This window comes from Mauremys mutica, chromosome 25 (assembly GCF_020497125.1).
Source record: "Mauremys mutica isolate MM-2020 ecotype Southern chromosome 25, ASM2049712v1, whole genome shotgun sequence".
NCBI lineage: Eukaryota > Metazoa > Chordata > Testudines > Geoemydidae > Mauremys > Mauremys mutica.
Window position 1 is genome coordinate 3,918,515 of NC_059096.1, and position 13,850 is coordinate 3,932,364.

A 13,850-nucleotide genomic window follows, 5' to 3' on the forward strand; every position below is an offset into this window, starting at 1 on the left:
TGCACTATATAGAACTGTCATGAGCTTGAAAAAATGGACCTGGAAGAGTGTGTTCAGGTAAGAGGCCAGCCTTCTGACTGTGGTGGTTTCATGCAGGAAGTCTCAGCAGTGCGGAAACATGGTCTGTGACAAATGTGTCTTGGTTTTAATAACCACACCTAAAGGGTCAGCACAGAATCCCAAAATCATTTTTTTTGAATGAAGACAACTTGTTCCAGAATCCTGATCAAGAAAAAGAGATGATAAGTTTGGACAAGATGAATTACTTGTATATGTTTGATCACCTCTAGTTTTCAACAGAGAATTGTATTGAAAGAATATTGAAAATGTTAAAATAATCTGAAGATCCCATCAAATCTAGACTTGTGTGCTTGTCTGCTAAAGACCATGTATAGTTCTGCAGATCTAGGCACCTTTGAAAAACCTGGCAACTGCAAGAACTACAAGCCTCAGGGTGAGATCTTTGCTTCCAGTCAATGAAAAGGTCTCTGGTACATAAACTGGTAGAGATCAGTAAAGGTAATCTCCAAATATTAAATGTTACTGCAGCTGAAGCATTTGAACAACTGTGACCTTGTACGTGAAGGTGGAGGGAAATAACTAGAAATAAAGACGAGGTGCCCTCCAACCAAAAACCTCCCCAGAAGTCAGTGAGCTGTAATTCTTCACCAGCCTATGAGTCTGTTATCTGACGTTCCTAATAACTCAGCGCCACAGACTCATTCAATGGGTTTTTTTTAGAATGCCCTTCATATGTGACTGAACACTGTCCTTTAGCAAATATGTCGTGAGAGTGATAAGATTAAGGTAAGATTTAAAGGTAAAGTGAAATATTATGTTAAGTGGGTATGAGGAAGCCCTTAAAGAGACTGAATACCATAAGGGCAGAGCAATTTTCAATTAGAAATGGATCAGAAGACTATGAAGGTAATAGGGTTTCACCTCCTGCAATGAGAAAATAGTCTGGCCCCAACATTCTGCACTGCCTGATAATTCTAGAATAGGGATTTCGGAAGGCCACAGAAAAGGAAATGACAGTAGTCCAGACAGGAAGTGATTTAAAGCTGTGTCCAGTCTTCCTGCTTTGTACAGAGACAATCTGAAAAGGTTTTTTTGCGTTTAAATGGCAAGGGGAGTCAGGGTTGTATGTTTCTTAGATTAGAAATTCATGTCTTGTTTAGCCTGGAAGGGTACGTCTACATTACAATAAAAAACCTGAGGCCCTCAGACTCGGAGCTCAGATCAAGTGACTCGGGCTTACAGGGCTAACAATTGCAATGTAGCTATTCAGGCTTGGGCTGGCCCCCAAGCTCTGAGACCTCCTGAGGGGGAAGTGTTCAGAGCCCAGAGTCCAGCCCAAGACCAAACATCCACACTATAATTATTAGCCCTGCAAGCCCCAGTCAGCTGACCCAGGCCAGCTGTGGCTGTGCTAACAGGTTTTTTTATTGCAGTGCAGACATACTCTAGTGACTGTGGAAAAAACTAGTGAAGTGAGGACACTTCAGGAGCCAGAGACCGAAATCTGAGCAGTTTAGAGCAGAAGGGGTTTTTAGCAGGCTGTTAACGCCTATTTAACTTCAGTGATAAATGAACATTTTGGAGAAATGTATCTGTAAGTATTCTGTAAAAAGCAACACAGAGTCCTGTGGCACCTTAAAGACTAACAGATGTATTGGAGCATAAGCTTTCGTGGGTGAATGCCCACTTTGTCAGACACATTCACCCACGAAAGCTTATGCTCCAATACATCTGTTAGTCTTTAAGGTGCCACAGGACTCTGTGTTGCTTTTTACAGATCCAGACTAACACGGCTACCCCTCTGATACGTAAGTATTCTGCTCACTCCAGCAAAACCTGGGAAGACCCAGACATTCCTTATGTTTCAAATGGGAAGAACAAGAAAAGAAGAAAAACTTTTAAAAACCCTTTTAAATTACCCATCATAAGGAAACAAAAAACAGACCCGATTTCTTAAAAATCCTTTCCAGTCACCTTCTAAAGAATAATAGGAACCTTTGGCTGAAATGTGATCCAGAAACAGACCAGTTCTGGAAATGTTTGAGATAGTGATTGCCATTTCCAATGTGGGAGAAGAATGGTGAATATTTAAGATACTAACTTGGGTTCATGTTTTGGTTGGGAAGAAATGGCCGTACAAAGATTTCAGTCTTAAAAGGCTTTGTCTCTCTTCCAGATAACAGACAGTACGTTAATCCAACTTTCCATATACTGTCCACGGCTTCAGGTGTTGGTAAGTGTTTGGGCAACAGTTTTCTGTGTTCTCACTTTATAAAATGGGAGCCTCCAAATTTTGCCCAACTGAAGATTGCCTCTGCAATCTGCCAGGCATGTGATGGTTGTATCTAGTCTGTATAACATGGAGTAGACTGCAGCCCCTTGTCATCCTGAATATGGAACTGTGACCTGTGGAAACGAGATTGCAGTCCCAGCGTAGTCAGTCCTATGGATATCAAAGTGCACTGTAGTCATTAGCTTTCATGCCTTGCTTTCCTGCCAAAACCCTTCAGACACCTTTCCTTTTCCAGTGGCATTTTATCCTCTCTCCATTCTGTGAGTTTACAGCTCCATTCTGGTTCCACAGCTCTGATCACACATTGTATGATCCAAAAAAGAAATTCTTCCCCGTCTCATTACTGCATTGCAGTTGTCTGCTCATTTGAAGGCTGTTTCAGTGATTCCACACTTTGTGGCCTGAAAGCAACAGGCCTTGGTCCGGGATTAAGTTTAGCGGTTTAACCAGTCTTCCCCACAGAAATATTAATAATAATAGTAATATATATGTTTGGATTTTTATTTGTGTTTTTAAAGCAATACTTCTGATCTATGAGTGCATTAATCTGTTCAGACTTTATATAATTTGGAAAGTAATTATCCTGGCACATGTTACGATCCTAGATCATAGAAGTCTATATAATTCGTTCAGGGGCTGGGCTGTCTGTCTGCCCTGGGAGGGAGAACAAAGATGAGCCTGAGGTTTGGGAGCACTCAATTCAAGTCCCTGCTCCACCACAGACTTTTCATGTGACCTTGAGCAAGTCACTTATCTTCTCTGTGCCTCCATTCTCCATCTGTACAATGCGGGTGGCAGCACTACCCTGCCTCACGCAGGCATTGTGAAGAGCAATATATTAAGATTTTGAGGCAGTTCAGATACTGCAGTGATGGGGGCCAGTTAAGTATGTGAGATGGAAATCTGCAGCCACCCTCGTTTCCTTTCTTCACACTATACTTCAGAAGCTGTCGCTGCTGAAAGACAGTTTAATAGCACTCGTCGCCTCTGAATCTAACTCCATGTGTGAAATGTGCATTATCGCTCTCATACAGGAAGTTTTGACTTGTGGGTTAGCATTTAACAGCCTTGGCTACAGTCCTACAAGGATGTATTCATAGAATAAAGGGCATAAGTGATGGCCCTAAATAAAAAGACCTGTGGTAGGGATGGAGGAGTTTAAAGGAGTTCTCTTCACTCATTTGGAGCGTGAATGCTTCTGGCCTGTAACCTATTGAATCCAGCTTTGACAAGCCTCGATGTTCTGTATTAGTCTCTAGTGAGTTAGACATCACATTGTGTGGGAGTGTCTGCTTCAACCTGAAGTGATATGACAACAAAGAAAATTTTCTCACTTCTAAATAGCATGTTCCTTCCGTGTGAGGGGAGGGACAGCAAAGGTCACCGGGGAAGGGAGCGCTCACTGAAACTGCTTGCACTCTACTTGCCCTGTGCCTTAAAATGGCAGTTCCATCACTGACGGCATTTTAGAGCTGAAGTGTTCAGACATGCTGGCTGTGCTTCCTTGCACCCTTTGGACAGGAAAGTCCTGTAAGTCCTTGGTTTCTCTCTGTCTGCACAGTGCTTCATTGTCTTAGCTGCAAGTTTCTGCCTCTGGAGCACTCACCCAGTGCATTCTCCTCCACAGTCATCTGTGCACCAGCTCTTGTTCCTAGTTCTGCCGCAAAGTAAATGGTACATGAACTATGCAGATGCTCTGGTGATGGACTGACATCACTCACAGTGGTGGAATGGTGAAGTCTCCCAGCTCCCTGTACAGTTCAGTTTCACATACAAGAATATTTAAAAATAAGGGCAACCCGCAAATGGTATGAAAGTCTCTGTCCTTACAGATCCAGTACCTACAGCTCACAATAGTATCACCACTGTGACTGGGGTACTGTATAATACTGTAGTACTGAAGAGCGGGTAAACTTTATAGTTGTTTTCTTTTGACATTACATGGCTGTACATGTGTTGTATGTAAGACAAGGGAGGTAATTTTTTTCTACCCTGCTCTGCCCTGGTGCGGGCTCAGCTGTGTGTCCAGTTTTGGGCACCAAACTTTGAGAAAGATTTAGACAAATTGGAGAGTTCAGAGGACAACAAAATGATCCGAAGTTTAGAAAAACTGACCTATGAAGAAAGGCTAAATTAAAAAAACAACCCTTGGCATCTTTAGAGGTGCCGGGAGGTGGTCGGGAGATGTACCTGATAACAGGTTTCAAATATGTTAAGGGCTGTTGTAAAGAGGACAGTGATCAGTTGGTCTCCATGACCACTTAAGGAAGGACAAGAAGTAATGGGCTTAACCTGCAGGAAAGGAGATTTAGGTCAGATACTAGGAATAACTGTCTAACTCCAAGGATAGTTAAGCACTGGAAGAAGTTACCAAGGGAAGTTGTGGAATCACTGTCATGGGAAGCTTTTAAGAATCAGCTGGACAAACACCTGTCAGGGATGGTCTAGGTATTCTTGGTCCTGCCTCAATGCAGGGGTCTGAGGTCCCGTCCATCCCAGCATTTCTATGATTCTATAACTTGACTGGCTCCTTTCTCCGTTACATCTACATTTATATGAATTTCCTCTGTGGCCTACAGAAGTCTTGGCTAGTTAGAGAGAGGCACAGGGACTCTGATCACCAGAGTTCACAGCCCTCTCCAGCATCAAGGGACAACTGCAGACATGCCCAGAACTGTGATATGGCAGATTTGCTCAAGGGTGTTTTATCCTTCTAGGACTTTATTTCAGTTCTTCCCGTCATCTCTCCAGAAAGCTTCCTAGCCTGGTGTTCTTGATGGTTGTACAGTACTGTTTCCAGAGACCACTAACAACCTCTGTTTGGCTGCAGAGTTTGTCGCACTGTGAGTTGATCACAGACGATGGTATTCGTCACTTGGGGAATGGTGCCTGCGCACATGACCGACTGGAAGTGATCGAGCTGGACAACTGCCCTTTGATCACAGATGCCTCCTTGGAACACCTGAAGAGCTGCCATAGCCTGGAGAGGATAGAACTTTATGACTGTCAACAGATCACACGGGCAGGAATCAAGAGACTCAGGGTAAAAAAAAACAAAAAAAAACCAAACCAAGGCTTTTACTTACACGTTACTAAATGGCTGGATGGGGGAGAGGGTGGTTGTGAGGATCCAGACTCACTATAATCTAGACCAAGTCCTTAAAATGCCTGAGTGCTTCAAGGGTAATGCCATCATCTGTTAACATGATAGCTGCTTCATTCAAGAGAAGGCTGATGACGGGTAAGCACTAGCTGGTGGGGAAGGAATGCTCCCTTCCTTCTGTGTAGGATCCAGTTACAGTTCCTGCTGAATAGAACTAAAAAGGAGTACGGGAGAAGCCAGCTCGCTAATGCTCACTTCACAGATCCACAAACCGGATGATGCCCCCTCGAAACCTGGGAGTCTCGCCTCACTTCTCAGCAAAGAAATAACTTGAGCTAGTGTTCATATTGAGTAATCTGATGAAGTATATGACAGAACACTTCATATTGATATTTCCCCATGTGCTAGTAAATAACTCAATCTAATCTCTTGCACAGCATCTCTTGATGCCTTACCCTTTACAACTTGTTTTTTAACCTACTGGCTAATTCAAATAATTTGGTAATCTGCAATATGTCCCCAAGTCACAGTGCAAATTTGTAAAGTTTGACTGTTATTTCATGATATCATTTAACATTAGTAGCTTGGCATAAGTAAACTATAGCATCTTAGACCAAAGAAGAGCAAAAAACTATTATTTAAGGCTATCACTGCCTCTCCATAGCTCATCCAATAAGGATTTTTTTGGGTGAGGAAATGTGGTTTTGGTGAACTCTGCTGGAATAGGAGAGGTTTCCAGGCCACCCTCACTAAGCAGAAAAGGGAAATTGTAGATGAGAAAAAGAACTTGGTAACAGTCCAGGAAGATAAAATTCCAACCCTCTGCTCAGGTCTGTAAAAGGCTTGATATTTTGTGAAAGAGGAAACATGCTTTTATTTAGGTGGCCAAGCTCAGAAAAAATATTAGGCCCTTCAGTGTCTTACGCGCTTTTCAGTTGCTCGCCTGTGTGTGACTGGGTATTGCACTGCCACAGCTGTTCTTTCTTTAAATACTGTGTTTATCTTTTCAGACCCATTTACCCAATATTAAAGTCCATGCCTACTTCGCTCCTGTGACTCCACCTCCATCAGTAGGGGGCAGCAGACAGCGCTTCTGCAGATGTTGCATCATCCTATGACATTGGAATTGGTCATCCTTGCAAACTGAGTATTTAATTACACTTCTAGAATTACAGTGGACACCTGTATTTTCAACGAAAGAGATCCCAGTGTCATTTGCAAGGGCCAGTGAAAAGGGCTGTGGCACCGGGCCCCTGTAGCCACCCATACACACGCATATACACACGCACCACCTGTTTCAGCAACTGATGAACTCTGTGACATGGGAGCTGGATATGTGTTGTCTTTTGCTGTAGGTGGATTGATACAATTCTGAACCATTCCTACTGGGCATGCTCAGAAGAAACTACTGGGGAGGGGGTTGTGCAAAACCCAAACGACTGCTGCTGGTTTTTGTTTCTTGTTTTTTTTTAATGTTGGAACAGCACCAAAATCCTTTGAAGTTGGGGGGGAGGGGAGAGAAATGAACGTGCTTTATTCTTGCATCCACTGTCCAAAAAAAAAAGCAGGTTTTGTTTTCCGTTCTTCAGTAAGCGAATGAAAACAGCAGCCATTGTGAGACATGATTTACTGTGCTTCGGTACTTCCTTGTTTCCATGCTAACACACTGAGCATGCTCACATTGAAGGTTCATCAGTTTCTTCTGTGTTTCGTAGCATTCAGCTCAGAGGCTTCCTAGATTGTTGTGATGATATAGCTTGAAATCTGTAATGTCGGGCTCAATTTTTTACCCCACCCACTGCTCATTTTTTTTACAGATTTCTAATTTAGTAATTTTTTGAGATTATTGAACATAAGTTATTTATCAATAAAAATAAGACACTTTTTACCATTAGAAGGCTGCGCCTGAAACTGCCTGTCTGATGGAAAGAGCTTAAATAGAAAGAGAGTGGAGCGCAGGCTAGGATCTCATGGGCTTGTTTGCCCATTTTTACCAATATTTGGGTCTCACCTCTTTTGCATTTCAAGTTTTACCCCAGCAAAGAGAACATAGCTCACAATACAGGGGACACAGCTACATTCTACAGTCCAACTAATATTGATTCCCTGGCTCCTGCCCAAAAAAGAAAAAAAAATCAGAATTGCATTACTGCTTGTTGCCCTCATCAAGGAATGACTCATTGTTTGAAGCAGAAGGGACAGAAGACCTGAAAATCTAACACTGATTATTGCCACATTGTCGTGTATTGAGTTTGTGAACTCTCAGCAACTTTGCTGACGTTTGCATGTTCCACAGGTAAGTGTCTTGTTCTGGAGAAGCATCCATTTGAGTGAAATGGGAGCTTCTTCTATGTCACAAGGATATACCATGCTTCCAGTTCCTCACACTTTTTGAAAGTTGGATGTTCTAGCACATTGACGTGGTTGATCTATATAGCAGCTGCGTTTTGAGTGATTCAGGCAAGCTTAACCCTGTTGCGTCAAGGGAATGTAGAGAACCTAAGAGAGCCTCCATGTAATCATTGATTCCTTGATATCAGGAGTCCAGATTGCCCAGCACAAAAGATGCTAACAGACGCGCTGGCATTGCGGGCTTAATGGGGCTGAACTTTATCCGACTATAGCAGGTTCCTGGAAGGAGCAATCAGGTGTAAGGAATTGCTCTTTTCCTGCTGTCAGCACTCTGCGATAGAAGAGAGAGCACATGTTTTGTGAATTGTTCCCGACTGACTGAGATACAGAGGAATGAGTATGCTTAATCATCGTAATTGTCAGAGACTGAGGAAGTGGCACTCCACCTTTTATGGAGAAGAATTACAGGAGATGGGGAGAAGAGATGGTTTTCTAAAGTACTACTAATAGATTTCAGAGCTCTGAGGGTTTGTTTTTTCCCCTGCACGTTTATGTGGAGGGCAGCGTGTTACCTTCCCCAGGCTGTCATCACCACCTGAGTCATTCAGGCAGTTAAAAGGGTCATTTTTAAGCACTGTATAAGCTATGTTCCTTCATCTACAATTCATTTCACCAATCCATCAGTATGTGTTTGTGCATCTGCGAGATCGTGTGAATCTGCTGGAAAGGCACATAGAAGAAACCCAGTATGCACTGTTTAAAAGGATACTGACAGCTGTTTTCCCCCACAGGTTTTAATTTTTATATCTGTTATATTCATTAAGCCTTTTTTTGGAAGCTGAGATAATCTTTCCCCTCAACAGCAGAGCTCAAATTCCATTTGCAAAACTTGCTACTTTCCCTTGATTTCAATATGTCAGAAGGAACCTGGCTACGGGTTTACAATGTTGCAACTTATTGACCTCCTGAGCAAGTCAGATGTATGTCAATTTGGGCACTGGAAGTGGTCAGTGTTAGCACAGCTCTGGGAATAATCTTGTAGTTAATTTCTGGTGGGGCAGGAGAAGAAAAAACAGTGATTTTGTAAGTCCAACTACAGAGGAGCTGTTTAATTTCTTGGCAATGGATTGCTGGGGGGGGGAGGAACACACTTAATTTAGAATCCAAAGTGTTTTCTTAAACAGGGTAACCATTTGTGTGGCATCCCAAACTACTTGACAGAGTCCATTTATGTCAAGAATCTTTTAAATGGTCTCCTCCTTATGTTTTGTATTTATAAATACCAATAAACAACCACTTTCTAAGTTTTGTCTTAGCAGAAGAATGCCTTTGTAGGGAAAGAACTTCAACAGTTTAGTGTTTTGGACAAGCTCTGGCGTTTGGAATTCTAGCATAGGTCCCAGGTGCATTCCCACTTTGTCTTGGTTAGCCATCAGTCAGATATATGGGATTTCTAGGCACTGGAGGCAGGGTTATGTCTCAGCCTAAGTGTTGATGATGCAGAGGTGGTAATAGACTTGAGCACCATTGTTTGACCTGATGAATACAGGAGGTATCACGTATTGAGATGAAGGGATCATCATTTAGGGGGGTGGAGGTTTTTGAGGGGGAAGTGGAACTTCTTAGATGTTCAGCGAGGAGCAAACCTGTGCTGTTTATCTAATCTGATTTGAAGACTTCTGCTTGTGCCAAATATGTGAGCTAAATTGAAGGACACCAGACTTCTTTCACTGGAAAGTGTCGTCTCCAGCGACCATCAGTGCAGGTCTTAAAAAAGACGTATCAGGCCATTGACTGTTGCATTTACTTATTGGCTCCCGCCTTGCGCACCCACCAAAAATCCCCACATGCAGCCTAAATTGCTGGGGTAATTCCATGGAAATCCATGTGATCCACAGTGATGGTATAGGTTGAACCATGTATTAATTCCTCTGCGTAACCTGTATCTATCTTTTCAACACGCAGCAGCAGCCGAGAGTTGTCCATGGACTGGTGCAGTGGTTCTCAAACTGCACCAGTCGATGCACTTTTGGGAGGGGGAGTGGGGACGACCTTCAGAACAGACAAGAAGGTAAAGTAAATGAAGATGTGTCTCGTACAAAGTGGTTCACAGAATAGACAGAGAACCTCTGGACTAATGGAATTTGACATCCTCCAATAGAGGTGCTGTGAGGAGCTCTAACAACCAAATATAAGAGGCTTTTTTTAATTAATAAAAAAAAAAAAGACAGCAGTACTTTCAATCATGATTCTAGAGCTGCTCCTGAAAAGGGTGGGACGAAAAGGTGTAGCATGCTGTCACAATGAATATTTAAAAAAAAAACCTAAACAAAATTCCTATTTTCTAAACATTATTGTATTCTTCCTTTTTCCTTTTTTTATTTTAATCAAATGTGTTGTTCATGGCTGGCCCATGGTGTTGTGTTTTGGTTTTTTGGAGGGGGGGTGCAGGGGAGACCAGTATGACAAGATTCTTCACTAGTGTCCTATTAGTGGGGGTGGGCAGAGCCGAGGGTTGAATGGACCTGTGATCCTTTGTCCACACAGAGTGTGGCTTAGTGTTTGTTTTTTGTGAGAGGCATCCACCCAACTTGACCAAACTGCAGATTTTTCTCTTTGTGCGGCTTTACCAACGATACTGCAGAGTTAACCAGAAAACTCCCAGGCACCGGGAGTCACAATCCTGCCCCTCAGCGCTGGGCTTCCCAACCCCATGCCTAACCTCTTAAGGGCTTTCCAGGCACGTACCAAAAAACATACTTTGATCTTTCAAAGCTTCAGGCCAAAAACTTCACAGTCCACATTCAAAAATCTGGTATCTTGCCTTCTTAGCCCTTCATTTCCATCCTTGAGGATAACCTTTCCCTGGGTTACATGCCAAAACCCACACAATTGCGGGCAATTGCACAGTTGGTGGCAATTGCAGTAGCCCGGGTGCAGAGTGGATTCCTCAGCACAACGCCACATCTCCAGTGAAGTCTGCTGGGTTTTTTAAACGCTTCTCGTCTTGTTTACAATCCACCTCAGATCACTTCTGCTCCCTTGTCGTTTACAGCTGCAGGGAACATGGCCTTGTACCTCTGGATTCCACAGTGGAGTGACTGTCACTGTGACAGGGCATTACTCTCCTATTGCTTCTCCCTACCTCCCGGCAGGCAGGGGAGGAAAAGGTTATCACATGTTGCCATGTCCTTGCAGCCACCGAATGGGTCTAGCTTTCCACACCACGTTTACCTTCTGGTTTTGTTTTTACTTGGACAGTGATTTTTTTAAAGCAACAGCCAAGGTACGTGAAATTGCCGGCTTCACCAAACCCGCCTCTGCTTCTCCTTCACCCCTCTGTTTACTGTCCCCACTGCGACAATCTCCCTCATGTCCCCTCAGATGTGCATTATCCCTCTCCTAGGACCCCTCTGCACCCTTGCCTAGCAAGGTTAGTATGTGACAGCTGTTGATCAGTCTTGGCCCCATCCATTCTGTCCAGATGTCATCAGCTTGGCTACCCATGCGTTGAGGCGTGACGCTTAGATTGGCTGTAAGGCCAGGACAGATGGGGTCTTGCAGACTACTTAGCTCTCACCATGACAATCCCTCTTGCACAGTCACCCCCTACAATCCTCCTTTCCCATTGAGGCCATTCCTGCCGCACTAAAATCTTTAACCTTTGTGGATTCCTGCAGCTGACCAAATTCCTGAACTAAGGCCATGTCTACACTACAGAGCCTATGCTCGCGTAGCCCATTAGTATGGCGTCTAGATGCCGCATATGCCAGCAGAAAGAGGAGTTCCACCCGCGTAGTAACACCATGTCCCCAAACGACATGAACTATTCTGACAGTTGCATTTAAACTGGGGACTTTTCCGGCATAGCTATGCCAGCTAAGGGGTGTCTTTTTTTTTTTTTTGCACACTCCTCCCAACATAGCTATGCTGGTGGCACCTTGTAGTGTAGCTCTGACCTGGCTTTCAATTTTTCCAGAGGGTGGTTCAGACTCTTTTTATTTTTGGCTGTGGGGCTCGTAATTTTAATTGAATTTAACTCAAAGAAATAGTTTTTATTGTGCTGAGAAGACTTTTTTGTTTTATTGTTTGCTTTTTAGCATTCAGGATTGGGCTGATGTTCTTGTCTTATCGTTCCTTTTTCTTTCTCCCCCCAGCCGCCTCTTATCTCGATCCAATCCAGATAGCTGCAGTTTTGGATTTGTTGAGTGTACTGTTCTCTTAAAGTTGTATGTGTTGCAGAGGGTTTCTTTAAATATTTTTAAACTTTGGTGGATGCATCATGTCCATTAGACTAATTTATTGGACACACAAGTTAGAACCTTGTCATACACTCCCTTAATTATATATATTATAGAGAGAGATCTGTAAAATATTATTTTAATGATATTGTAATCTGTGCTTTCCCCTCTCCTGGACACTAAGTGTGGATATAATATTGCCAATTAACTAAAAGTAAAAATATATATATGTAGCTAAATTGTACTTTTTTTTGTCTGTGTGATATGCCGTAATCCTGACTAACGCTGAGGTTGCATTGTGGTGATGGTAGTGCAAAGGAGTGCCCACAAATACTGCATTTAGAGGTCACACAGCAAATAGCCAAGGATCATCTGACAAAGGCTCTTTAACCTATTCTGTTTCTTACACACTTTGGCTGGGCTTTACAGGAGCAGAGTTAGGCCAACACTGAGGACTTTTGAAATCCCACCATTAACGCAACTTAAAGAGGATCTTAATTGTTTGGGGGAACGATTACATGTCCTGATTGATCCTCAGTCCTTGGTATTGCTGCTTGGCGCATGCGTGTGGTGACTCTCATTATTTTTGAAGTAAATGGCTCACTTTCTTTTTTCCAGAGTGTGGGACTTGGAATCTGGGGGTTTATGTTCTATTCCTGGCTCGGCCACTGATGCACAGTGTGACTTCGGGCAAGTCACTGCTCTGTGCTCTGTTTTCCCCATCTGTAAAATGGGGATGATATGGACCTAATCTTCTGGGATGTTGAGGCTTACGTTGTAAAGTGCTTTGAGATCCTTAAGTGGAAGACTTGTTACTAAAGGACCAAGTGTTAATATATTTGGCAACAGCTGAATGTCACTGACACATTGGCCCCAACACCACTGTTCTCCCATTGTGATGAAGCCAAGAAGGATATTCCCTTCTTCTGTTTATCCTCCTTTCATAGTACCAAACCTGGGGGGGAGGTGCCCCCACCCCCCCGCAGTCCTTGTTGATAACTGTGTGTGTGTGTTACCTACTCAAAGCATCCTAAACTTGTAATTTACAGGACTTTGGAACCCCTCTAGTTAGACTGTAAAGAAGAGAACATGAAAACCCCAGGTGAGTAGTCGTCACAAGGAACGGAGTATAGCGACAGACCACAAAAATAGCTTCATCAATATTTCATTCACCGCCAGCTTTTCTCCCAGGTCCATCGCTGTATCTAGTCAGGTTTGGATTTGTCTGTGGCTAAACAATGACAAGAGACTGTTCAGAAAAGGGAGAAAACCAACCTATTTAAGATGAGATTCTAGTGCTGAGCATCCCTGGTATTTAGGATTGATAAGGGTTTCTTTACACAGGCGTATAGGAGCTAAGTTCCTAATTTCCAAATGCAATGGGAGTTGTCCCACCCTTTATCGATGCTTCTGAAAATTCCAGCCTTAATTATGGCAAGTGAAATATGTCTGGTCTGTTAATGTGTCATCACACCACACTGCTTCTCTTTCACTTGACTGGAAGGCAGATAAGGGGATGTAAACAGGTATCTAGTTAAAGAAATCTGGGTTCCCTTGGTACATTTTCATTCCCAGCTGGATGAGAGGGGCTCTTTGAATGTGAGGGGTCATTGTTCGCATTCAGAGTCCTCACTGTATTGAGGCTCTATGGGTGGGTAGTTATCACCTTTCTGAAAGATGCTTCTTGCTGCAGACAGCATTGCATCATCTTCAGCAGGTTTTCATCAGCGCTATAAGGGCCAGATGTTTTTCTTAAATGAAAGCTAAACATAGGGGGCCACCCCTCAGCTTGGGGAAAACTACGACACCTCCCCACTTGTCCTAAGCTTCATAGGCTAGA

At 43.2% G+C, this 13,850-nt stretch overlaps 1 protein-coding gene across 4 annotated transcripts in view; it reads left to right on the forward strand.

Annotated features, from left to right (window-relative positions):
- FBXL20 (F-box and leucine rich repeat protein 20) overlaps positions 1-12,240 on the forward strand; it is a 72,681-nt gene extending 60,441 nt beyond the window's left edge. For all 4 annotated transcript variants that reach the window (XM_044999387.1, XM_044999389.1, XM_044999386.1 and 1 more), the window contains 4 exons: positions 13-57; positions 2,198-2,254; positions 5,145-5,357; positions 6,428-12,240. In XM_044999387.1, the coding sequence (XP_044855322.1) occupies positions 13-57; positions 2,198-2,254; positions 5,145-5,357; positions 6,428-6,535 (423 nt within the window). In that variant the 3' untranslated portion in view covers positions 6,536-12,240. The remainder of the gene's footprint in view (positions 1-12; positions 58-2,197; positions 2,255-5,144; positions 5,358-6,427) is intronic.
- The last annotated feature ends 1,610 nt before the right edge of the window (positions 12,241-13,850 follow it).